The sequence below is a fragment of the Orbicella franksi genome, chromosome 3 (assembly GCF_964199315.1).
Source record: "Orbicella franksi chromosome 3, jaOrbFran1.1, whole genome shotgun sequence".
NCBI lineage: Eukaryota > Metazoa > Cnidaria > Anthozoa > Scleractinia > Merulinidae > Orbicella > Orbicella franksi.
Window position 1 is genome coordinate 21,274,025 of NC_138147.1, and position 23,427 is coordinate 21,297,451.

General features: G+C 38.2%; 1 protein-coding gene across 1 annotated transcript in view; it reads left to right on the forward strand.

The window, feature by feature from the left end:
* LOC145482657 (5'-3' exoribonuclease 1-like) overlaps nucleotides 1-23,427 on the forward strand; it is a 252,391-nt gene that overhangs the window by 17,679 nt on the left and 211,285 nt on the right. Inside the window, exons 5-6 of the mRNA XM_081461264.1 lie at nucleotides 9,719-9,828; nucleotides 19,704-19,814. Of these exons, the coding sequence (XP_081317390.1) occupies nucleotides 9,719-9,828; nucleotides 19,704-19,814 (221 nt within the window). The remainder of the gene's footprint in view (nucleotides 1-9,718; nucleotides 9,829-19,703; nucleotides 19,815-23,427) is intronic.

Sequence of the window (23,427 nt, forward strand, 5' to 3'; positions counted from 1 at the left end):
GGTCTTAAAATTACAAGCGCGACAAAAGGATGGACTCTTTCAAGCTAGAAACAGAGAACATTGTTTAAAAACTGTGTACGGTTATTTACAAGTCATTCAAGGCGTAAACTATACAGTTGTAGAATTATGAAACCAAAGCAAACACAAGAAACAGGAGGGATATGAAGTGTAGCGTGGCCATGAAAAAATCACAGTGGTCGAAAAACGGTGTACAGTCAATTTCAAACCCTTTAAGTAACGGTCCAGTACCATGCGGCAAGGAATGCAGAAAGGTGCTAACTTTTACGCAACTTTGCTATTGCTGTATCATACTTCTGATTGGCTCAATCAACAAACTCTAGCAAAACTTCAGGTAGCTGTATATATATTAATGCGTAATTGATCAACGATCTTCCTTTCAACTAAACCTCTTCTGAGTCTAAATTGGAAGCTTTTATTCTTTGTCTTTCATAAACCTACTTTTCATTGGTTGATAAATTCTCCGTATGAAAACACAACAGTTTCAATGTGGGGAAAGCGTATTGTTGCAGAACAATAGAAAATGCTACAGTTCCTATGTGGATCATTACTTAAAGTGTACGGTCATATATACGATTATAGTTTTAAAGCAGTGCACGGTCATTTACAAATCGTTTAAAGTTTACTGCGTATGGTCAAAAGATTATGAAAACAAAACGGAAAAAAAACCAGGAAATCTATTAAGTGTAGTACGATCCTCAAAATATCATTGATAATAGTCTTAAAACAGTTTACAGTCATTTTCAAACTCGTTTAAGGGTACAGTCATTAAACTACAATACCAAAAAAAAAAAAAAAAAAACAGGAAAGACTATGAAGTTTAGGACAGTTGTAGGGTTTTTCTAAAAAAGAGTACAACCATTGAAGTAAGTAAAATTACATTGTATGGTTGTAAAATTATCAAACACATGTAAAATAATATGTGTGTAGGATTTCTGAAATGTCCTAAACAACTTTGGTATGACACTTGTTATTTGTTTGGGATAAAACACAAGCTAAGGTACAAATCCCTAGGGAGTGCCCTCTTAAATTTCTTCAGATATACTCCCTGCGTTAAAATATAGAGATTCCAGATGAACATATTATTGTTGTTGCTGTTTTCCCTACTCGATTGACCGTCTTGTATGTCTTCATGTATGCTACACCAAGTATATAAGTCAGCTTACAAATGTTGTTTAATTTGTAAAATATGTAGCTTACAACCACGTTAATAGAAATTTGGCACAATACCTCAGCATCATTTGACAGTGAGTGTCAACTAACTTCAATTGAATGAATAGTCAATTTATTTTCTCTGTGATATTTTTTGTGTATAAGAGGGTCTCAATGAGGTACCTTCAGTGATGGTTACCGTAAATCCTCGAATTAGTGCCAGGGGTGCTTATTTCAAATTTAGGAGAAGACGAGGGCGCTTAATCGAAGAGGGGCGGTTATTTAATTTTTCCCAAATCGTGGCCTGGCATGGTCATTTTTTTAATACATCATCTGCGCGTAAACAACAGCACAAGCTGCTTATCAACACAAAAAGCTGATCTTAAACTTTAAATTGCAGCACCGTTAGTACTTGTAATTTGTTTCTAAACTTAAGAGTCCCTGTCCGTAAAAATGGAAAATAACTCGGCAAGGGTCGAAAATTCAATTTCGCTCGTGTTTTCATGGTAGATAGGCTGGGGCATGACAAAAACTACTGGATAGTTTTTTTGGCAAAATATCCTTTTATTTCAAAGAAATATGCAAATTACCAAATTCCGTTAAAATCGTCATTTGACGCACCATTTTATTAAGCAAGTTTGAGAGCTTCGCATGCAAAACCACATCATTCTTCCGTCTTAGAAACACTCAAATATTTTTGTGCAATGTTTAAATGTGTACTGGGTTGATTTTAGGGAATGTAGCATTGTCTTTTTGGGTGCAAAATAATTAAATTTCGAATACAAGTATTTCATTCACTTAAAAGTACTTCGTGAATATAATTAATTTTCACTATGTGTGAAACCTTCAAATGGATTAAGCTTCTGGTGGTTGAATCGCAGAAGTATAGTCTACAGATTCCTGTAAAAATTTCTTTGGGTGAATGATTGTGAGCGACGTGAGAGCTTTTCAAAGTACATTAAAAATGCAAATATTTGACCATTCCCTCGTCAAATTTCAATTTACAGGTTAGACATATATTTTAGCATGTGCCACATGACTTGACCTATGTTAAGTTGAAATACACACAGAGCTGATAATTTCGAAATTTTCTAACCTCATTTGCTGTAAAAGGCAGGCCCAAAGCCGATTTGACGTGTTTCTCTCACCATTCTTTGCACATAAAGCAGAAGTTTGCTTTTGTTTACATAACGTCCGATGTACATCGCCAACTGTCAACTTATTTAATGGTTGAATACCATGAATCTGTGACCCTCTTTCGACACATATGATCACCACTGCATCTAAGTCAAAAACTGCTAAGTCATTTGTAGATAGTTGCTTGCTTTGCACTACACCAAAATATTATGTTAGATCATCATGGTTTGAATCCTTGCTTGCAGCGGTTCCTTGTTCATCACACAATGCTGTCATCCCATTTTAGGGGGTAGGGGTAGGACAATTTCTAGCCTAATACTAATCCTAACTGGCTCCGTAAGGCTTGGAACCACTGGGAGCACACAATCGTGTTGAGTAGGAAGAGATTAAATTAAGAAATGAAAAGAATGAATAGTTTACCATTGCCTCTGTTGTTATCTTTTACTCGACCACCGCTACCTATATGCCCTGCGAAATACTGTAATGCTAAACTCATACCTAGGTCTTTTCGCGCTGTGCAATTATTTTTGGTTTACATGTAATACAGTGGGCTACCCTCGGTAAAATGGGTGGAGACCGCTTAATGGGGCTAGCCGCTTAAATAGAGGTTGGTGTACCTTGAATATTTAATTTTTCACTATCGGGTTATAAATTTCTCGGTGAGCATGGAGTCAGTTCAAGACAATCATGATACACGTGTGTTTGAATTATCACTCGTCATGCACCTTCAATTTCAGACTCTTATTTGCTATCGTCCTTTCCAAAACAAAGTTTTTAAATGTTAGGTGGCCGCTTAACAGGGGTAAAGACAATAATGAAACCCTTATCGGAATGACCAAATGGTGGCCTCGGAGGTTTTATTTACAATATTTTACTGACAATAATTTTGGACTGTATTGACAACAGTCCTCTATCTTCTGTTACAAACATACCAATGCCTCGCCACTAAGCAAACAAAATACGCCAAATAAAATAGCATGGCCAGGGCTATTTACTCACGTAATTACTAATTAAATTTAGTCTGTTTTTCTCATGGATTAGACACATTGTGATTTCCTATTTTTATTTCAGCTAGTTCTTGCTTCATTGATCTATAATTTGTTTATGGTGATATTTTTAAAATTCTAGTGAGTACAGCCACTAGCTTTATCAGCTGTTGTCTGAAACATCAGAACGTACAACAAACATGATTTGGACCAAGGCCACGTACACGATAGAATACATTTATTTAAATATACACATATTATTATATATATGAACAAACAGATGAGCAATGATTAAATTGTTTCACTTATCCTGAGACTGCTCTATGCAAAGTAGATCAAAATGTGCAGCATATGCCGTGACAGCATTGCGTGACGAACAAATAACGGCTGTAAGATTGTGCTGTGCTGACACGCTTATGAGCAATGGTCAGCAATCGATCAAATGTAATATTTTGGCGCAGTGCAAAGCAAGCAGCTATCTACAAATGACTCAGCTGTTTTTGACTTAGATGCAGTGATGTTCATATGCGCAGAAAGATGGTCACAGATTCATGGTATTCGATCAATAATAGGTTGACAGTAGGCGATTTACATCGGATGTTAACCTTGTGTAAACAGAAGCAAACTTCTGCTTTATGTACGACGAATGGTGAGAGATCGACCAGAAACACGTCAAATCGGCTTCAGACCTGCCTTTTACAACAAATAAGGTTAGAACATTATCGAAATTACCAGATCTGTGTCTGTTTCAACTTATTATAGGTCAAGTCATGCGGCGCATGCTAAAATATACGTCTAACCCGTAAATTGAAATTTGACGACGGATGGTCAAATATTTGCATTTTTGACGTACTTTGAAAAGCTCTCACGTCGCTCACAATCATTTGCCCAAAGAAATTTTTACAGGAATCTGTAGACTATACTTCTGCGAATCAACCACCAGAAGCTTAATTCATTTGAAGGTTTCGCACATGGTGAAAATTAATTATATTTACGAAGTACTTTTAAGTGAATGAAATACTTGTCTTCGAAATTAAATTATTTTGCACCCCAAAAGACAACGCTACATTCCCTAAAATCAACCCAGTACACATTTAAACATTGCACAAAAATATTTGAGTGTTTTAAAGACGGAAGAATGATGTGGTTTTGCATGCGAGGCTCTCAAACTTGCTTATTAATAAAATGGTGCGTCAAATGACGATTTTAACAGAATTTAGTAATTTGCATATTTCTTTGAAATAAAAGGATCTTTTGACAAAAAAAAATTTCCGGTAGTTTTTGTCATGCCTTAGCCTATCTACCATAAGAATATGAACGAAATCGAATTTTTGACCCCTGCCGTGAAATTAAGAATTTGTCTGATTTTGACAGGCGGGCACTCTTAACGTGTTCACAAACTGAAACAATGCACAAATCTAATACTACACAACGAAAACTATACATCCTTTAGTGTCTCATTATTTGTCCACAAAATGGGGGAGAGGAGGGGGGGTGCTTATTCGAGGGGGGGCACTTATTTTAAATTTTGGCCAATAGGAGGGGCGCTTATTCGAAGGGGCGCTTATTTGAGTGGGGGCGCTAATTCGAGGATTTATGGTAAAAGTTAAAAATATTGTTTTTTCGACGGTTGACAGTGAACAAATTCAGGCATTTGGCGTTTAACAGCTTATTGTGGATGGCTATTGACAGTTGATAGTAAAGTATTAATACTTATTTTCCTTTTCAATGGCTGACGGGTAACCCTTCCAAAACCCTTCAATAAGGCCTGCTCCTTGTGCTTACTAACAACCTACTGTTAATTAGGCAACATACTTTCCCTATTTTGTTCTTTACACTCAGCAATCAATTTTGAATACCCATCTGAATCACTGATTTCCTTGATCTACTCAAGTAATCTCCACTGCCATTGCCATAAAATAATACATTTTCAAAAAGAAACATCAAGGTGCAATTCTAGCCTTAAAGGCGTCAATCTGACAAAAAGTATGCATTTTGGTTGATTCCCTACCACATTTAGCCATTGCACTCAAAAACTGGCCAAAATATGCAAGGTAATGCAGAAAAAAACATATCATGCTATTATCTATGCAGTTTTACACTCTGGTATAAATTTTCAGCCACATTGGTTAGAAGTGGCAAGTTTTATTTTGATTTGAAGTCGTGTTTGATTTCAACTTCGAAGTAACACTTTACACCATCTATGGATATATTATGATTTAACAACGTGACCAGCTCCCAGTTGTCTTGATAGCTCAGTCGATAGAGCATTCCACCAGTATCACAGAGGTCATGGGTTTAATCGCATTCAAGCTTGATTTTTTTTCCTCAGGCTTTAAGTTCATGACTGCTTAAGTTGTGTGTATAACTGCGATGATTGATCTTGTCTTCACATCATTCTTTCTCCACAGCTCAAATATATGATCCTTCATATATTCACTTGTATTACCATTCTGTTTTCTGAAGTCCAGGCAGCTGCTTAAAATCTGTGAGCTGTATTGAAAACTCATTTGAAGGTGCACTGATTGCCATGTTTATGCAGTGGTCAAGCATAATGGGATCTGGGTCGGGCTTCTAGTGACGCCATCAAAGGACATTGCTGAAATGCTCAAGAGATGTTTGACTGGGTTTTGAGTGCTGTGAAAACATATGGGGTATTTGTGCTTTTATTGAAAATAGACAAGGCTTTTAAGTGAAAGAACTGTATCATCCAGCAATACAATTCAGAGTCTAGCTACGATTAGGACAGCTACAATGTATATATATATTTTTTCATTTCGAAGTGTGGGTCACCAGTTGAGCCTGCCACACTGCAAGTCATGATTGACAATTTGCCAGTCCATTTGGCTTATAAAGGTTAAAACCATGGCTGAAGAGATAACTTACAGCTATTGAAGGGTTATAGAAATGTCAATGAACATGAAAAAATTTGGGGAAAAATTTGTCTTTTCGCTTTGTTATTGCCAACCAACCGTATGTATGCAAAGTCAATGACTGAATTAGTGTGTGCAAACATGAACATTGTGAGTTACGCAAATTTGCATCTTTCGTACGAGTAATTAACAATGACAAGATCTTGACAAAAGGTTCAGTGTGGTGTCAGTTAAATGAATACATTTCTCCTTCGCTGTTCTTTTGTTTTAAAAGTCTTTTTTTACCTGTGCTAATAACCGAGTGTTGCATTTCAGTCGAAAACAAGCACATTCTCCTTTCAGTGCTTCAATCTCCATCCGTAAAGTCCAATCTAAATAGTTTGAATACTTATTAATGCTTGATTCATTTAAAGTTTGTAACTGAGATAGATATATTTCTTTGCTCAAAAAACAAAGCAATACTGCGTATGCTGAAGGACCTTTGAGAAACTCAGCCTGCGGGTTGTTGATTTCATGTGTGTAGCTTGTGTGTGTGGTTGTATATAAAATCCAAAACTACATAGCTAGCTCAGCAGTTCAAAGCCTCACTAACCTTAATCACTTCATTGTAGGACGTACGTGTTGTTGACTATTCCTTAAGAAAAAAAATGTGATATGATTAATTTGCCGTATATTTAGTTGTACGTATTGGTAAATGCCAACAAGTGAATGAACCATTGTCAATGAGGATAATGGTTGTTTAGCAAGTAATTTATATATACATGTAGATGTACTGAATTGTTGCCAAAGAAAGGACTGATATGGAATGGTTTTCAGTAGAAGTTAATTCATATTTGTTTGAAATGTTTAAAATTTGAGAAATTGTACTTAAGTTGATTTTGAGTAGACTGTTCACAGCCCTCTATTTTCTTGTATTTTTATTCCATCGTTGAACATGCAAATAGAGTCGGGAGATGACTGGATGCCAGCGCAAAACTGAAGACTTGACTTAACTTATTGCTCACTTCGCTTGCAAACCCACCCCCACCCCCACGTGCTTTGTGCTCACTTTGCTCGCTTTTTCTTTCGCGTGTGTCAGTAGGGAGCCTGTGAACAGTCTAATTTTGAGAAAGAAGCTCTATTTCTTATATATGCACAGCACAACTTTCTTGTTGTAGATATTTGTTCAGAAATGCCAAGCAATTCTAAATAATGTTCTCGTTTTGTAGTGGATGAATTCTCTCAGTTTCGGCATACTATATATTAAATCTTGATCTAGACGCACGGGCACGGTTGTTCTAAAAACCAGATACCTGGCAGTCAAAAATTTTAAACCATGAGCTAGTACTTGACTATTATGAATGTTTTAATTTTTAAATTCATATCTATTATAAACACACTTTTTTAAAAAACTGGCCGTTGAATATCGAATAAGCTGCTTTTTAACAAAGATTAGCAAAAAGTTCTGCAAATCTCCGCCATCACTCAGTACCTATCAACAATGTCATGCAACCTGTGGCAAACTTTCGTCGTGTTCAGTGTGCTTCCATGCTGAGTCCAAGTGAACAATTCAATGTAGAGGCCTGATAAGTTTGGAAATCCCATGGTATTTCTACACAGAGGTCAAGCATTCTCAGCAGGTTTGAATGGAAATTATGGTGGAAAAATGGAAATAATTTCTGACTGCCGGGTAAATAGTTTTTTGAAAAACGATGCCCATGAGTCACACAAAGCTCAGACAATTTGTGACTTGCAAACCCAAAAACATTGTATAAAATTGCTTGGTGTTTCTGACCAAAGGTCAAGATACTCAAATACTCTTGGGAGGTTTCAGTTGATACTAACAATTATAATTTTTTTCTAGAATTGATTATCTATGAATTTTTGACTACCAGGTATCTAGTTTTTTGAACAACCATGCCCTTGACTGTGAATCAAGATTTTTATAGTATACCAAGGCTAAGAGAATTCGTCCACTACAAAACCAAAACATTATTTAGAATTGCTTGGCATTTCTGAACAAATATCAAGACTTGATATTTTCAAAAATCACAATCAAAACCAGCTTTAAGAGTACTTAGTACTCTCAGAGCCGGTTTCAATTGTGATTTTTGAAGGTATTATTCTATAAGAGCTCCGGAGCCAGAGCACGCAAATTTTCTGTGTCGAAGCCTCGAGATTTTATGGTGTACCCAAGCTCGTAAAAAGCTACCACAGACCAACACCATATATTATATGTATATAATTTGATTTTTGGACACCCTCATATTTGTTACTCTTAAGAACTGTATAATTTGCCTTTGACAGAAATGTTAGGGGGACTGAAAGCCAGCTTTTGCCCTTTTTCAACTGCACCAACATTTCAAATCCAAAGAGCATATTGCAAATTAGCCCTTACATGAATGAGCTGGCTCCAAGAGCCCTTTGATTACAGAAGCAATGAACCTGGGATCGGAGAACTGCTTGATGGCTCCCTCTTTCGGTCCGACTTTGCACAAGTCAGCACACTCTCTTTTGTCTTTTTCTCGTTTCGGGATGAGTGCCATCGAGACAGAGGTATTGAAGGAAGAGGATAGCTCTCTCCTAAGCTTGCTGTACTGCTACTCTCTTGAACAACACATCTACCTTGCATATTTCTGCAACAATTTTGAATCAAGCTATCACATGTTTGCATATATTCTTCTCAGAAGCAAAACATTGTTAGTCCTTCAATGACATTACAGGCCAACTCACCCCATTCATTGCTATTGTTTGGTTGTGGCCATGAAAGCAAAATTGGGGAGTTAATTGCACTTTAACTCATTTATGTCTTCCTGCATGAATTGAAGGGATTCTGTCATGCTCTGTTTTTCTTCTTTGAGTTTTGCAACTCTTGCTTTAAGGTGGTTGAACTCGCTAAGTATGAGGAGGACTTTGTCCAATTTCTCTTCGATAAGTTTGAGTTTCTCCAAGCACAGCTTGACGACGTCTTGTTGTTGTTCTTCATTTTTAAGCAGGAATAGGTGGGGCACACAAAGGCACATCTGCCATCTTCACTTTGTCCCAGGCTAGGTCATGTGGTTTTTGAAGTTGACCGCTGCCCAGGTTTTTGATTGGATTGCAGGCTCGAGCCAAATCAGGAGTTCTTTTTTAGGCTTGGCTAAATCTATATATTATGCTTATGCTCAGTATTTGGCATTGTCTTTGAATACATGGCATCAAGTTCTCACAAAAAGCAGCATTGTGCTAACTAATTTTGTTGTTTAATTCCGCAATCCCCGGGCTGTCTAAAAACTCATTTAGTTGGGATCTGGAGGTATGGATTGAGTAGCATTTTCTTCTGTCAGTTAACTCCCAAATTACAGTGCATTGATTAATTAGAATTTCTTGTTATGAACCTTTGAACAGTGTCAACAGTGCTTTAGTTTCCTAATAAATTATCTATACTTCATGGGCTTTCTACTTGCCCTGCCTCCCCAGATTTGCCAGGAAATCATTCATGTGTAATGCATGTACAATCTTTATATGCAAAATATATTTCTTAGTGAATGAATGTGTCTGTGCAGTATTAATTTTGTCTTCTTGTTTTGTTAGGTACCCCTTTCATGGTGAGACTTCATGAGCAGTTAAAGTTCTTTGTCAACTGTAAGATTTCTACTGACCCTGCTTGGCAAGGGCTGAGAATATATCTGTCTGGACATGAGGTATGTGACCTCAGATTCTTATTTCCACAGCTTCAATTCAGGTTAAATTTACTTGAAAGATCAACATTTAACAACTTAATTACAGTTAAAACCTCCCCTGAACAACCACCTAAAATGTCAAGCCTTGGTGGTCATGTGTGGGAAGTGGTCGCTTACGAGAGCTTAGATCATATTGGGTCAAAATTTTGCCTCATCAGCATATGGTAACTGCAGAGACCTACCCCATGTTTTCAAAGTTTTATTCATATGAAAAGTCAATTTTGAGAAAAAAAATCTGGTACTTCCCATTGAGAAACTTCTGTCTCTTGTACCTTCCAGGAATGTGATAAGGTTACAACAACTTACAATTTCTGCTCTATTATCTGTCAAATGGTTGCTTACCAGAGGTTAAAAACAGTAGAAAATTTCAAACTTTTAGCTCTTAACGTGGTTACGGTCGCTTACGAGAGGTGGTCGCTTACAAGAGGTTCCAAACATAGTGATCTGATCTGAAAACTTTTGGTAGTTTGGAAAACTGGTCACTGAGGAGAAGTGGTCGCAACTGGAGGTTCAACTGTACTTGATTCTGATTAGCTAAGAGCACTGCAAAATTGTAACAACTGTGTAAATTTCACCAAAGATATTCAAAGTTATTATGAAAACACTCAACGACTACCAACAGTCATCTGCGGTATTTCTAAGCGGGTCAAACTTCATCTGAAGCCTTCCAAAGATTTCTGACGATAATTAGACATTTTCCAAGCAGTTCCAGAGATCATCCAAACCCTTCCAAAGATTAATGATTATCACCCAAACAGTTACAAACACCTCTGATTATGATCCATGAAATATTTTTGCCTGCGTGCAATTGGTCTAAACACGTCTTGTGACTGAGTAAATTACCTCAACTAAAACTGGGGAATAACAGTTCCACACTTTTCAAAGCTGTGTGTGTAGTTAAAAATATTTAAGGAATAAACACAATAGCCTCCATTTGGCATGAAAATAAGCTTGGATGAGAGTAATTAAAGGAATAAAAGGAATAGATGGTAAAACCTTTGTCTCTTGTTATCCTCTCTTTATTCGTGAGCATGTCCTGCAAAACACTGTAGGGCTAAACTCGTACCTACAATCATGGACAAAAGCAGTTGACACACTTTTCATTGTTGTAGCCATGTGACAGTGTCCACGGAGCGTATTTCAACTTTGAAAAAGGGGAGGGGGGGGGGGTTGGCTATCGACAAAAAAAATGCTTTTTGAAATTAGTAAGGACGCTGATAGAAAGCATTTGTTTTGCTCAAATGTGTCAACACTTTTGTCCATGATTGTGGGCCTTGTTGCGCTGTGCAAAACTTTTTCTGGTTTACATATAATGTTGATAAAGGAGGCAACTCTTTGCCCAAACATTTTGAATGCAATCTGATCATTTGCTCAAATCTCTAAATTTTGGTAGCTTCCATGAAACCAAACAAACACAAAACAAAGTCAAAAGATTTTTTTGCAGCTTGGCCAAATTTGTTTTTGAGTACTTTCATGACAGTCGGGGAATTTTAGCCTCTTTTGCAGAGTTTTTTCTCAAATCGCTTTTCGCAACATGATCGTACCGTTATCCCGTTACCAAATGCATCATGCAGCACGTGCTTGCGCTTTCTTGCCTTTTCCACAAGTTTTTTTTGACACCATAAAATTTTTTGCACAGCACGAAAAGGCCCTGGTACGAGTTTATATTAGATCTATAGTGTTTTGTAGGACATGTTTGGGTATAAAGAGATGATAACAGGAGACAAAGGTTTTGCCAACTAACTTACTCTTTTAACTACCCTAATCCTACTCAACAAAATTGTGTGTTCCCTGTGGTTCAATAAAGTATGCACATGTATCTATGTATATGTGACTTGTACAAGAAGCCAGCGAGTCATTTCTAGTGTAGGACTACAGTCAAACCTTCGGTAGGCAACCACCCAAAATGTCCAACCTACATGTAGGTGGTTGTTTACAAGAGCTTAGACAATTTGGATCAAAATTTTGCCTCATTAGCATATGGCAACTGCAAAGACTTACCCCAAGTTTTAATTGTTTTATTCATGTGAGAAGTCAATTTTGAGAACAAGTCTGGTACTTCCCATGGAGAAATTTCCTTCTCTTGTACTATCCAAGAACACGATAATGTTACAATAACTTATTGTCCAATTTTGACTCTATTATCTGTCAAGTGGTTGGTTAGGGGAGGCTAAAGACAAAAGGAAATGTTAAATTTTTAGCTCCAAAAGTGGTTGCAGTCACCTACGAGAGGTGATTGCTTCCAAGAGGTTCCAAATATAGTGATTTGACTCAGAAACTTTAGGCATTTTGGAAAACTGGTCGCTTATAAGAGGTGGTGGCTTATAAGAAGTGGTTGTAGCCAGAGATTCAATTGTCTGTCTGTCTGGTGGTTGTTCTGTCAGTCTGTATGTATGTAAGGCCTAGTTATTCACAGGGTTTTAATCCAGTGAATCTATACTAATGCTTTCCTCGTGCAACAGTTCATGCTACTTTTGCATTTCTATCTAAAGAGGTTTGGAAATTCATGCCTTCAGGGTGTGCAGTCACACACACAGTATAGCAAGCCTGCAAATAACAGTTGGTCATCAGACAATTGTCCGGTAAATTTGAGGTTTTGACAGGTAAAAGCTTAGCCTGGTCGGACACTCTGACCGGGCATTTCTACTAAAGTGAAAAATATATTCACTGAAAATCTGTGGCTGAATATAGAACAAGTTATTTTGTTATACTGCCACACAATGCTACGCAAAAAAGCTTTGTTATCGGTTTTGTTTTTATTCCAATTCTGAGAATTTTATGCGCAGTGCGTCGTCTCAAATGTTATGTCAAATTGTAAACACATCACATCAGCACCACTATTCCTACGTGTTAATTTACGCATTTTGCGGTGGCGTTGTGAAAGATTGTGAAGCCCCACTTAGTCTGAATTATGTTTGTCTGAAAAACTACTAAAAACTGAGGTCTTATGTTATTACTTGTTGTTTGTTACCACCAAGTGTTGTGGAATTAATTTCCAGTTGTAATACATTGACCCAATGAAAATATTATGGAAATTGAATACACGGCCTAAATACTCACGTTTCGTTTATCTGAATGCAATCGCTTTCAAAAACTTTAAAACCTCTAAAACATAACCAAATATTTTACTAGTCCGTATTATCAAAAATCAGTTTAATTTTTAATTCTGTATAGTTTTTTTACATCTGTCAGTGTGGTTGAAATATAGATTCCATACCACAGACATGTTTTTTGAAAAGCGTGAATGTACAAATTAGGCATGCTTTATGGTCACGAACACCTCCAATTCCACATTTTAAATAATGATGCAAATTTTTTATTCAATTGACCCTGAAAACTTTCAGAGGAAACTTGCTTTCAGAAAAAGTCGAAGAGTTCATTTTGGCCAATTTTCAAGTCTCTGAATGTTATTGGGAGGTTCTATACTGACAAGCTGTCCATGCAAGAGATTGTTTCATCACTTTTCCCATTTTCCTTAGATGTCATGGGAAATGTTGGAAACGCTTGTGTGACTTTTTAAGAATGGCTGACTGTTAGGATCGAGAAACGCCGGTCAACGTCCCATTTGACAAATTGCTCATATTTTGCCCAAAGATACCCTTAAGTGACCTAATTCTAAAAATCATATTTAAAGGTTCCAGCGAATTTTTATTTTTCAGAAATTCGCGAAAATTTGAAAGAGCAGTCAAAGTGCGGTTTTCCATGTAATAAAATGACCGAAATAAGGTGTGAGGACGAAGCGCTGCTTAAGCCTTAAAATAAACTCAATTGACTTCAAACTTCACACAAATGTGAACAACCACTCTAATTTATTCCTCGCTTTAAACTAATCTCAGATATGTTGATATAGTGGTTTTCCGAACCATTTTAAAAACAGCTATGAAGCGTGTGAAAAATAACGATAAAATGTAGGTCATGTTTAGCAGCATAAAAATGCATCTGGTACCTCACTTTCTGATTATTTTACTTTACAGCCTTAAAATATCATTATTAAAGATATACCATGCCAAGTTTCATGCTCGAACTTGCAGTATTTCCCTTTGTGAAAAACGAAAATCTATGTCAATGTGTTGGGCGCAAATAACACAATAATCATGCACGAACAAGAGACAAATCAATTTCAATGGTGAAAGTAAAAGGCTGTCATTAATTAGAATCCCGTCAATTCACTGCTATCAGTAGAAACATAATGTCCACTGCATAAAAACTGTTTTTAGACGTTTTCGAACCATTGCGCGTTAACTTTGTTTAATTTTGTGTCCACCGTCATGTCTAGTTTGTCATCGCGTGTATTTCCTTAATGTAAACAACACGTGAATGGTTGTCATAACAAACGCAAGAGGTTTCCTGGAACCTTAATGTTTTCGATTCACCAAAACGCTTTAAGTTCGTTAAGACACAATAATGGGTCAACTTGGAATGCTGTTTAGCATCAAGGACGTTAAAGGACTGTAAATTAATCGAGTTGAAATATCTTGAAGCAAATCAAAATCGCGTCCTTATTCTAATTTGGTAAACAGCCGATCTCCGTTCAAGTTCAAGAAGTCGAGAGGTTAATCCGGCAATGTATTACCGGTACAACAACAAAATCAAACCGAGATCATCAAAAGTTTAAGTTTAAAAGTGTAAGTTTAAAAGTGTAGTGGCAAGTTCCAAATAAATTTCGCCTATATAAATTGGAAACAAGATGTGAAACGGTCTGACCCGAAACAAATAAACAAAATATTGATACGACTAATTTAACCCGAAAATGTTACAGAAAACATACCTAAAAGCCGTCGATTCCCCTCAATACCACTCCACATTGCCTTAAAGAGCCCAAGCTTTCTGCTATAAGAATCAGGGACCTCATGAATCTGTATTTATTATATCGGCAACCATGCTGCGTGGCTGATATTCGAGACTCAGTAAAAGTTGTCACACAACCGTACGAGCAGCCCAGTTACGCTTTCACTGCTCTTGCGCAAATTTCCAACATTTCGCAATTTACATAAACTGACTACAAGTTTAAAGTAGTGACAGTAGATTGAAATGCGCTTTTTAAAGCTGTCCTATCGAGGAACAATTATTTCTTGTTTCTGAATGGCTCTTAGTTGTAGCTACAGTCGGGGAGGGGGGGAGAGGGTATTCCCAGAAATTTCGGATATCTGTATGCTGTGGAAGATTAAGTGGTCTCCAGCTCTTAACGCCAATACTGAAACACTAGATGATTCTCCAAGTATCACAGGGATCACTAAGCTAAATAATTTTGAGTGTAGCTCCGCTGAGTCAATTACCTGTTGGCGCGCATATTGCATTGACCGTGGACAGGTGGAAAAACAGTTAAACCGGAAAAGCCTATTGCACATTGTAATTTAGCGTTGTCCAACACGCAGTAGGTCTGGTTGTAATGTTAATCATATTTGAGAGAATCTCAAGTTTTCTTTCGACACATACTGGGGTGACATACTACTAGATGGGCGTGGCCAGGAGCCACGAGTCAAGTCAGTCAATTTGCCATGCTTAACCGGGAAGAGTGACTGCGACCTTAACATCAGTGCCATTATCAACGGGTGTGACCGAGTAAGCGTCTGCTGAGGTTTCCATGGATAGTAACCATGCATGGTAGGGGTGTGTTAGTGTCTTCAAGGCTGCTGCATTTGTGTCTTTTATAGGCTGTCTACTTTAGAGAGGCACTTGTCGCTGGAGAAATGTACTCAGTCCCTGGAGAGCTATTCCCTTATGGACTTAGCCAAAATGTGCTACAAACCCTGCTTGGAGCAGGCGTTGGCGCTTAACTCCAAGCCACAATAGGTCACCAGGAAGCCCTTGTTGCTTTAAAAAAGGTTTGGGCTCTCAGGGCAGTCAGAGACAAGCAGCAATCGTATCTTATGGCAAAATTCCACATTGGTCAAACGACAGGCCGAAAGCTTGACGCTGAACTGGTGGCGCGGGAATGTGCAGTGCCTGTGATCCTTATAATATTCGTTCTTTTTCAGGTGTTAGTTTTTCTCTCACCTAAGTGCCGCAATGCGCCAAAGTGATCCTGATGAGATGCATGTTCAGGCATCTGAAGAGGAGAGAAATTTTAGTCAGGCAAAGGAAGTTGTAGAAATACTCCAGCTCCAGCATCCTTTGGTACACGACCAGCAAGACTCCTGTGCCTTGGCGATGGAGGGTGACCTAAAGAACCTGAAACTGTCTATGCTACCGTGCGGGTGCGAAGACATGGGACTAGATATACCTCTCCCACCCGTGCATGGAAAAGCTTCATACTAGGTGCTTCTGAAGTATTTTACTAACAACTGCACTTGGCGGAAGTATTCTTAGGAACTGTCGGTGTTTGGCTTCTTTGGTATTTAGCAAACACCTCTTGCGGGGGGGGGGGGGGAGGGGAGGGGGAAGGATCGTTAAATTTTTGTAGAGAAGGGGAGTGAGTAGAGGAGGAAGACAGTTAAGAGGAAAAACTAACGGCCGAATCGTCTCAACCTTGTTCCCAGGGTCTCTCATCTCATCGACCCCTGGAGCGAGCTCAGCATCAGTTCATTAGAATAACACAGAGGCCTATTAGGGTAAAGCGTAGGGACAATCTGCTGTCCTTCCACTAGTGGCTCACTATCACTCTTCTCGGTTAAGCATGGCAAATTGACTGACTTGACTCGTGGCTCCCGGCCACGCCCATCTCTCAAATATGATTAACATTACAACCAGACCTACTGCGTGTTGGACAACGCTAAATTACAATGTGCAATAGGCTTTTCCGGTTTAACTGTTTTTCCACCTGTCCACGGTCAATGCAATATGTGCGCCAACAGGTAATTGACTCAGCGGAGCTACACTCAAAATTATTTAGCTTAGTGATCCCTGTGATACTTGGAGAATCATCTAGTGTTTCAGTGTTGGTGTTAAGAGCTGGAGACCACTTAATCTTCCACAGCATACAGATATCTGAAATTTCCGGGAATACCCTCTCCCCCCCTCCCCGACTGTAGCTACAACTAAGAGCCATTCAGAAACAAGAAATAATTGTTCCTCGATAGGACAGCTTCAAAAAGCGCATTTCAATCTACTGTCACTACTTTAAACTTGTAGTCGGTTCATGTAAATTGCGAAATGTTGGAAATTTGCGCAAGAGCAGTGAAAGCGTGACTGGGCTGCTCGTACGGTTGTGTGACAACTTTTACTGAGTCTCGAATATCAGCCACGCAGCATGGTTGCCGATATAATAAATACATATTCATGAGGTCCCTGATTCTTACAGCAGAAAGCTTGGGCTCTTTGAGGCAATGCGGAGTGGTATTGAGGGGAATCGACGGCTTTTAGGTATGTTTTCTGTAACATTTTCGGGTTAAATTAGTCGTATCAATATTTTGTTTATTTGTTTCGGGTCAGACCGTTTCACATCTTGTTTCCAATTTATATAGGCGAAATTTATTTGGAACTTGCCACTACACTTTTAAACTTACACTTTTAAACTTAAACTTTTGATGATCTCGGTTTGATTTTGTTGTTGTACCGGTAATACATTGCCGGATTAACCTCTCGACTTCTTGAACTTGAACGGAGATCGGCTGTTTACCAAATTAGAATAAGGGCGCGATTTTGATTTGCTTCAAGATATTTCAACTCGATTAATTTACAGTCCTTTAACGTCCTTGATGCTAAACAGCATTCCAAGTTGACCCATTATTGTGTCTTAACGAACTTAAAGCGTTTTGGTGAATCGAAAACATTAAGGTTCCAGGAAACCTCTTGCGTTTGTTGTGACAACCATTCACGTGTTGTTTACATTAAGGAAATACACGCGATGACAATCTAGACATGACGGCGGACACAAAATTAAACAAAGTTAACGCGCAATGGTTCGAAAACGTCTAAAAACAGTTTTTATGCAGTGGACGTTATGTTTCTACTGATAGCAGTGAATTGACGGGATTCTAATTAATGACAGCCTTTTACTTTCGCCATTGAAATTGATTTGTCTCTTGTTCGTGCATGATTATTGTGTTATTTGCGCCCAACACATTGACATAGATTTTCGTTTTTCACAAAGGGAAATACTGCAAGTTCGAGCATGAAACTTGGCATGGTATATCTTTAATAATGATATTTTAAGGCTGTAAAGTAAAATAATCAGAAAGTGAGGTACCAGATGCATTTTTATGCTGCTAAACATGACCTACATTTTATCATTATTTTTCACACGCTTCATAGCTGTTTTTAAAATGGTTCAGAAAACCACTATATCAACATATCTGAGATTAGTTTAAAGCGAGGAATAAATTAGAGTGGTTGTTCCACATTTGTGTGAAGTTTGAAGTCAATTGAGTTTATTTTAAGGCTTAAACTCTTCACATACCCTGTGTTTCGCGGGAAAAAAATTAAAAACCCAGCGCGCGTCAAAAATTATATTTTTTCACCAGAAAGTTAGTTCGGAACATATACATATTTATATTCGTTTGAATCGTCGATGAAATGACCTTTTCGGGATATTTTTTCCTTTGGGGTCAACAAAATCCTCCGATTACAAAATCACGTCGAACCCACACGTTGTAAAAAAAGTCTCTTCAAAACCCTGACCTTGAAGCGATATATCACTTTAGTGTTAATAGCTACCACACATCGGTAGAATGTAAATCTATTCCTTAACAATCCAGCTTTATCGTGTTAAAATTTCAGCGAAATCGAACAAAACCAGAATTAATTAGAATTTTTTTGCGACCACACTTCTCAGACTTGACCTAACAAAGGGCGCTACGGTCGCCCATAGGAACCGAAAAACACGGACATAACAAAGCCGACGTTTCGGCCAAAAAACTCGAGAATTATCACCTGAGAGCTTAAACTTGAATGGGAACATCATTTTCGAACTTTTTTCAACTGATTTAGACGAAAGAATGGCCTCGGCAAGCTAGAAAAAAGACCAAGAGAAAAAACAGAACAGGATAGCATAACAAGGCGATAATATTTCACTGCGTGGCTTTTGGCACGAAAATGAAAATACAGCTTACTTCTGGATAAATTCAGCCTTAGAAGCCAGCAACTGGTCCCAAATTACTTTCTGTATCCTTACAAATGTCCTGACTTCCATCTCCGAAAGATTTTGCCCCAATTTTGAGCAAATAAACATTTCGCCGAGAGCGTCCGCCATTACGTTGGCTTGCATACTTAATTAGCTAACTTGCCAAAAATCTCCCGAGGGGGGGATATGATGAAAAGAGCTGAAAAATGGCCTGTTATTGGCTAATGATGAGATCATCCCACTGTCCAAATTTGGTGAGAATCGAAAGTAACGCCAATTTTCTGTCACGTTTTCAATCTATGGTCACTGGAGTGACCAAAATCGAGACTAGGGTATGCATTGAGATAAATTATGCAGTGCTTCGTCCTCGCACCTTATTTCGGTAATTTTATTACATGAAAAACCGCACTTTGACCGCGCTTTCAAATTTTCGCGAATTTCTGAAAAATAAAAATGCGCTGGAACCTTTAAATATGATTTTTAGAATTAGGTCACTTAAGGGTATCTTTGGGCAAAATATGAGCGATTTGTCAAATGGGACGTTGACCGGCATTTCTCGATCGTAACAGTCAGCCATTCTTAAGCTTTTCAAATTTGCAACCCATATTTTGGCAAAGAGTCTACACTGAAACATCAAAACGTCTCAAATGTCTCTTTTTAATTTCTAACGACAAACAATTTTTTTTGTCCGACCAGACTGGCTTTTTGTCAGGTCAAAACTTGTCCTTGTCCTGACAAATGACCTGCCTATAGACAAAAATTATTTGTAGGCTTGGTATAGTGTATATATAATATTATTACTTGGGATGTTAATGCTATGAATGTTTTCTATCAGACACCTGGTGAAGGTGAGCATAAGATAATGGAGTTTATCAGATCAGAGAAGATGCATGCTGCCTATGATCCCAACACAAGGCACTGTTTATATGGCTTGGATGCTGATCTGGTTAGTGAAATTCAGTACTTTAATTAACCACTCATATATCTAGCCTACTGCATCCTCCTTTAATCTAATGTTTATGAATATTAAATGCATTTGTCCCATAAAGTCATGTATACTGTAACTGCCACTATTACCTTATGCTTCTCACAACCACCTTAATGAACAGAATGCCAACATCCAGGTTACCAAAGTTACCATCATAGTCATGTTCATGCATAATACATGTTTGGAAATCAAGGACAACATTCTGTGGAGTATATAACATTTACTTGTTACATCCATGATGTGGCTTAACATGAAATTCAAATCAGTAACTTGTTTAAAACATTCATAGTGTAATTAACGTAGTTCGCATTAGCTATCAGTATTAGCATATTGTTAGATAGTTATTTTACCTTTTTATCTTTGAACTTAGTTTAGTTTATATGTCTGAAATTGATGTGACACAATATAGGTGTGGTGCTAATTAGAGATTTTTTAGACCTTGAAATGGGAAGGGATTGTGTTGCGTTTTAAGTCTTGTTACGAAAGCGATCAATGTGTGTGAGAGAGAATACTTCATAATGAGCTTTAAATGAGTAAGTTAAGGTTATTAAAGGAATTCATGACACAAGTGGCACCTCCGTCGGCACAGTTATCAGTGAGAGCGTTCAAACAAGAGCAAAGTATTTAAACCGAGTAACAATGACAGAGAAGCAATTAGCCAAGTTAATTATGGGAAAATCAAACTGCTGCACTTCAAGCTCAACAAGATGGATGATATCATCGGCAAACGAGACCGACTAGCCTCTGAACGCCTCCAAACATCAATTACAAGTGTAGTCAATGTTGTGGACGTGCTAAAGTCTATGATCAAAGAGAAGAAATTATCTTCAGCAGCCAAACTTCCCAAGCTGTCAATAATGAAGTTCAATGGAAAGATAGAAGCAGCTTCCCTTCTGGGGGAAATTTACTTCTGAAATAGACTCCACTGGCCTGCCACCCCTCACTAAATTTGGATATTTGACGGGCTAGTAGAGAAACACATGAAAGCTGATATTGACGGATTACCATTCACTGAGGAGGGATATGAAAATGTGAAAGCCATCCTCAAAGCAGAATATAGTCAGCCAACAGAAATCGAAAATGCTTTTGTGAAGAATATCATGGAGCTGCTGGTTGTCAGTGGAACAAATCCACAAAAGGTCAAGGAATTTGACAAGCAACTAAGATTTAATGTACAAAGTTTGGACACACTTGGACAGCTCTCAGATGTCAAAGCAAACATCAGATCTACTAGTGGTGTAACGATTAATCGAATTCTTGATTAATTGTGATTATGACCGTTCGGTTTGATTCAGGATTCTTTGATTCCATGATTTCGGTTCGATTTTTTGCATACCTTTCCCAGGGTGCCCTCAGTGAGTTATTATATTGTGAAATCAGAATCCAGAACTCTTTTAAAATGTGAGAATTGAGAATTTCCAAATAAGGCAAACCATATGGGACATGCTCATTGTCAGGTTCTCAAGCATGGTGAGATATGACCAAGGGATTGTGAATCCACCTGCATCTTTTCGATCCACTGTGTGGAAATGTTATGGTTTTCCGGCTATAGATGGTACAACAGACAAGTCTAAAACTATCTGCAAAATTTGCTCAGCAACATTCTAGTGTTAATATTGTGCTGGTTCAACTTCAAGCATGAGCGCATGCTTAAAACGTCAACACAGCATTGATATCAGAAGTGTTGGACTCAAAGACACCGGGTACGAAAAACTGTACTGGAACAGGACAGTTAAAAATTCAGGATGTTATGAAGAATAAGTTGCCACGGTCAGGCAACAGGGCAATGGCGATAACAAAGTCTATCAGTGCTTTTATTGTAAAGGACACGAGGCCATATTCAAAACATTAATGTTTTGCACAATTGATTGAAATAATTGAAATTGAAAGGCAATAATGGAAACTGAATCGAATTGCAAGAAATATGAATTGTTACACCCCTAAGATCTACTTTGGATAAGCTCAAAGGAATCAAAGCCAATCTGATGTGTGGAATTGAAGGATGGCAGGACTTGGGTTTTAAAGATCTGCTTGTAGAACTAAAGAAGTGGACTGACATCAATTTATTAGAAGAAAGCATCACAGAGAAGAGCCCACAGAATGGAGATCCACCTCTAAAACCACCCTGTTTACTGTGAAGATACCAAGCACAGGTCAATTGATTGTATTAAAGTCACTGGAGTAGATGAGAAGCATAAAATACTTCAAGAGAAAAGACTGTGTTTTAATTGCACCAGAGCAAGACATCATGCAGATGAGTGTAAGAGCCAATTAAGGTGTCAAATATGCAATCAAAAACATCATACGTCCATTTGTCAAGAAAGCAAAATCGATGCACTCCTTGTCAACACAGGAATGACAATGGCTCACTTGACATATCCAGTTGTTATTGTCAAAGTCAAGGGAATTAAATGCCAAGCATTGTTGGACACAGGAGTGGGAAGTTGCTATGCATCTGCCATGCTTTTAAACCGACTTTCAAGTGGTTAGTGAAAGGAAGAAGTCTGAAAGGTAGAGATGTCACTTGTTGGAATGATATCTCAAGCATTGTTGGACACAGGAGCAGCAGGTTTCTATGCATCTGCTGTGCTTTTAGACCGAATTTCAAGTGGTAAGCAAAAGAAAGAAGTCTGAAAGACAGAGATGTCACTTGTAACTTCAATGAGAGAAGATGAGCTGGCAATGATTGAGATTTCTTAAGTTGATGAAAAGTTTTCAATGCCTGCAGAAGTCACTAGAGTAGATAAAGGACAGCTACTTTTCCTTGATAACCCAAAGTGTGGAGAAATGATTGCAGAGAACCCCCATTTTGTTGGGGGTCGTAATGAACACTCTGAACACCAAGCGTTGCCCGCCCTGAAAGTCAGCGAACCTGCTCAGTCTGTTGCTGAGTTGACAAACTTTTCCTGGATCATCATGTCGCCAGGTAAAGAACCTCTAGACCTAGCAAACTTGTTACGAATGCGGACATCACACCTGGATTACAAGGAACTTTGCTGCCTTGATGTACTTGACTTTTCCGCCACACCCTCAAACGGCGAGGTTAGCGTGTATGCTGAATTCAAAGAGCAACTTGTGTGAGACAAAGATGGTTGGTATGAGACTGGTCTGCTCTGGCGGGGAGATCATCCTGTGTTGCCGAACAACAAAGAGGGAAGTTTGTGTTGACTTGGAAGTCTGAACAAGAGGGTTGGGCACCAGAACCTGACTTGTGAATATGGAGAAGTTATTGAGGATCAGAAGAAAATGGGCGTTGTCCAGAGAGCAGACGAACCAGTTGTACAAGCCACCACAGAATATACCTATACGATAACAAGTATCTAAGCAACAAGAAGGGAAGGTATAGTGTCCTCTTATATGCCTGCAGCCTTACATGAGGAGTTTATCTGATCTCTTACTGAAGCTAGAAATTGCAGAGTACCTGAAGAGACTGAGGAAGTTTATCGTACGGCAAGGGAGACCTGAGAGAATCTACTCATATTTAGTTACACTGCAATGTGCATGACAATGGCTGAGTGAACGAAGTCCCATCATAAGGCCATAGACTTTATGGTTATTACAAGCAGACTAA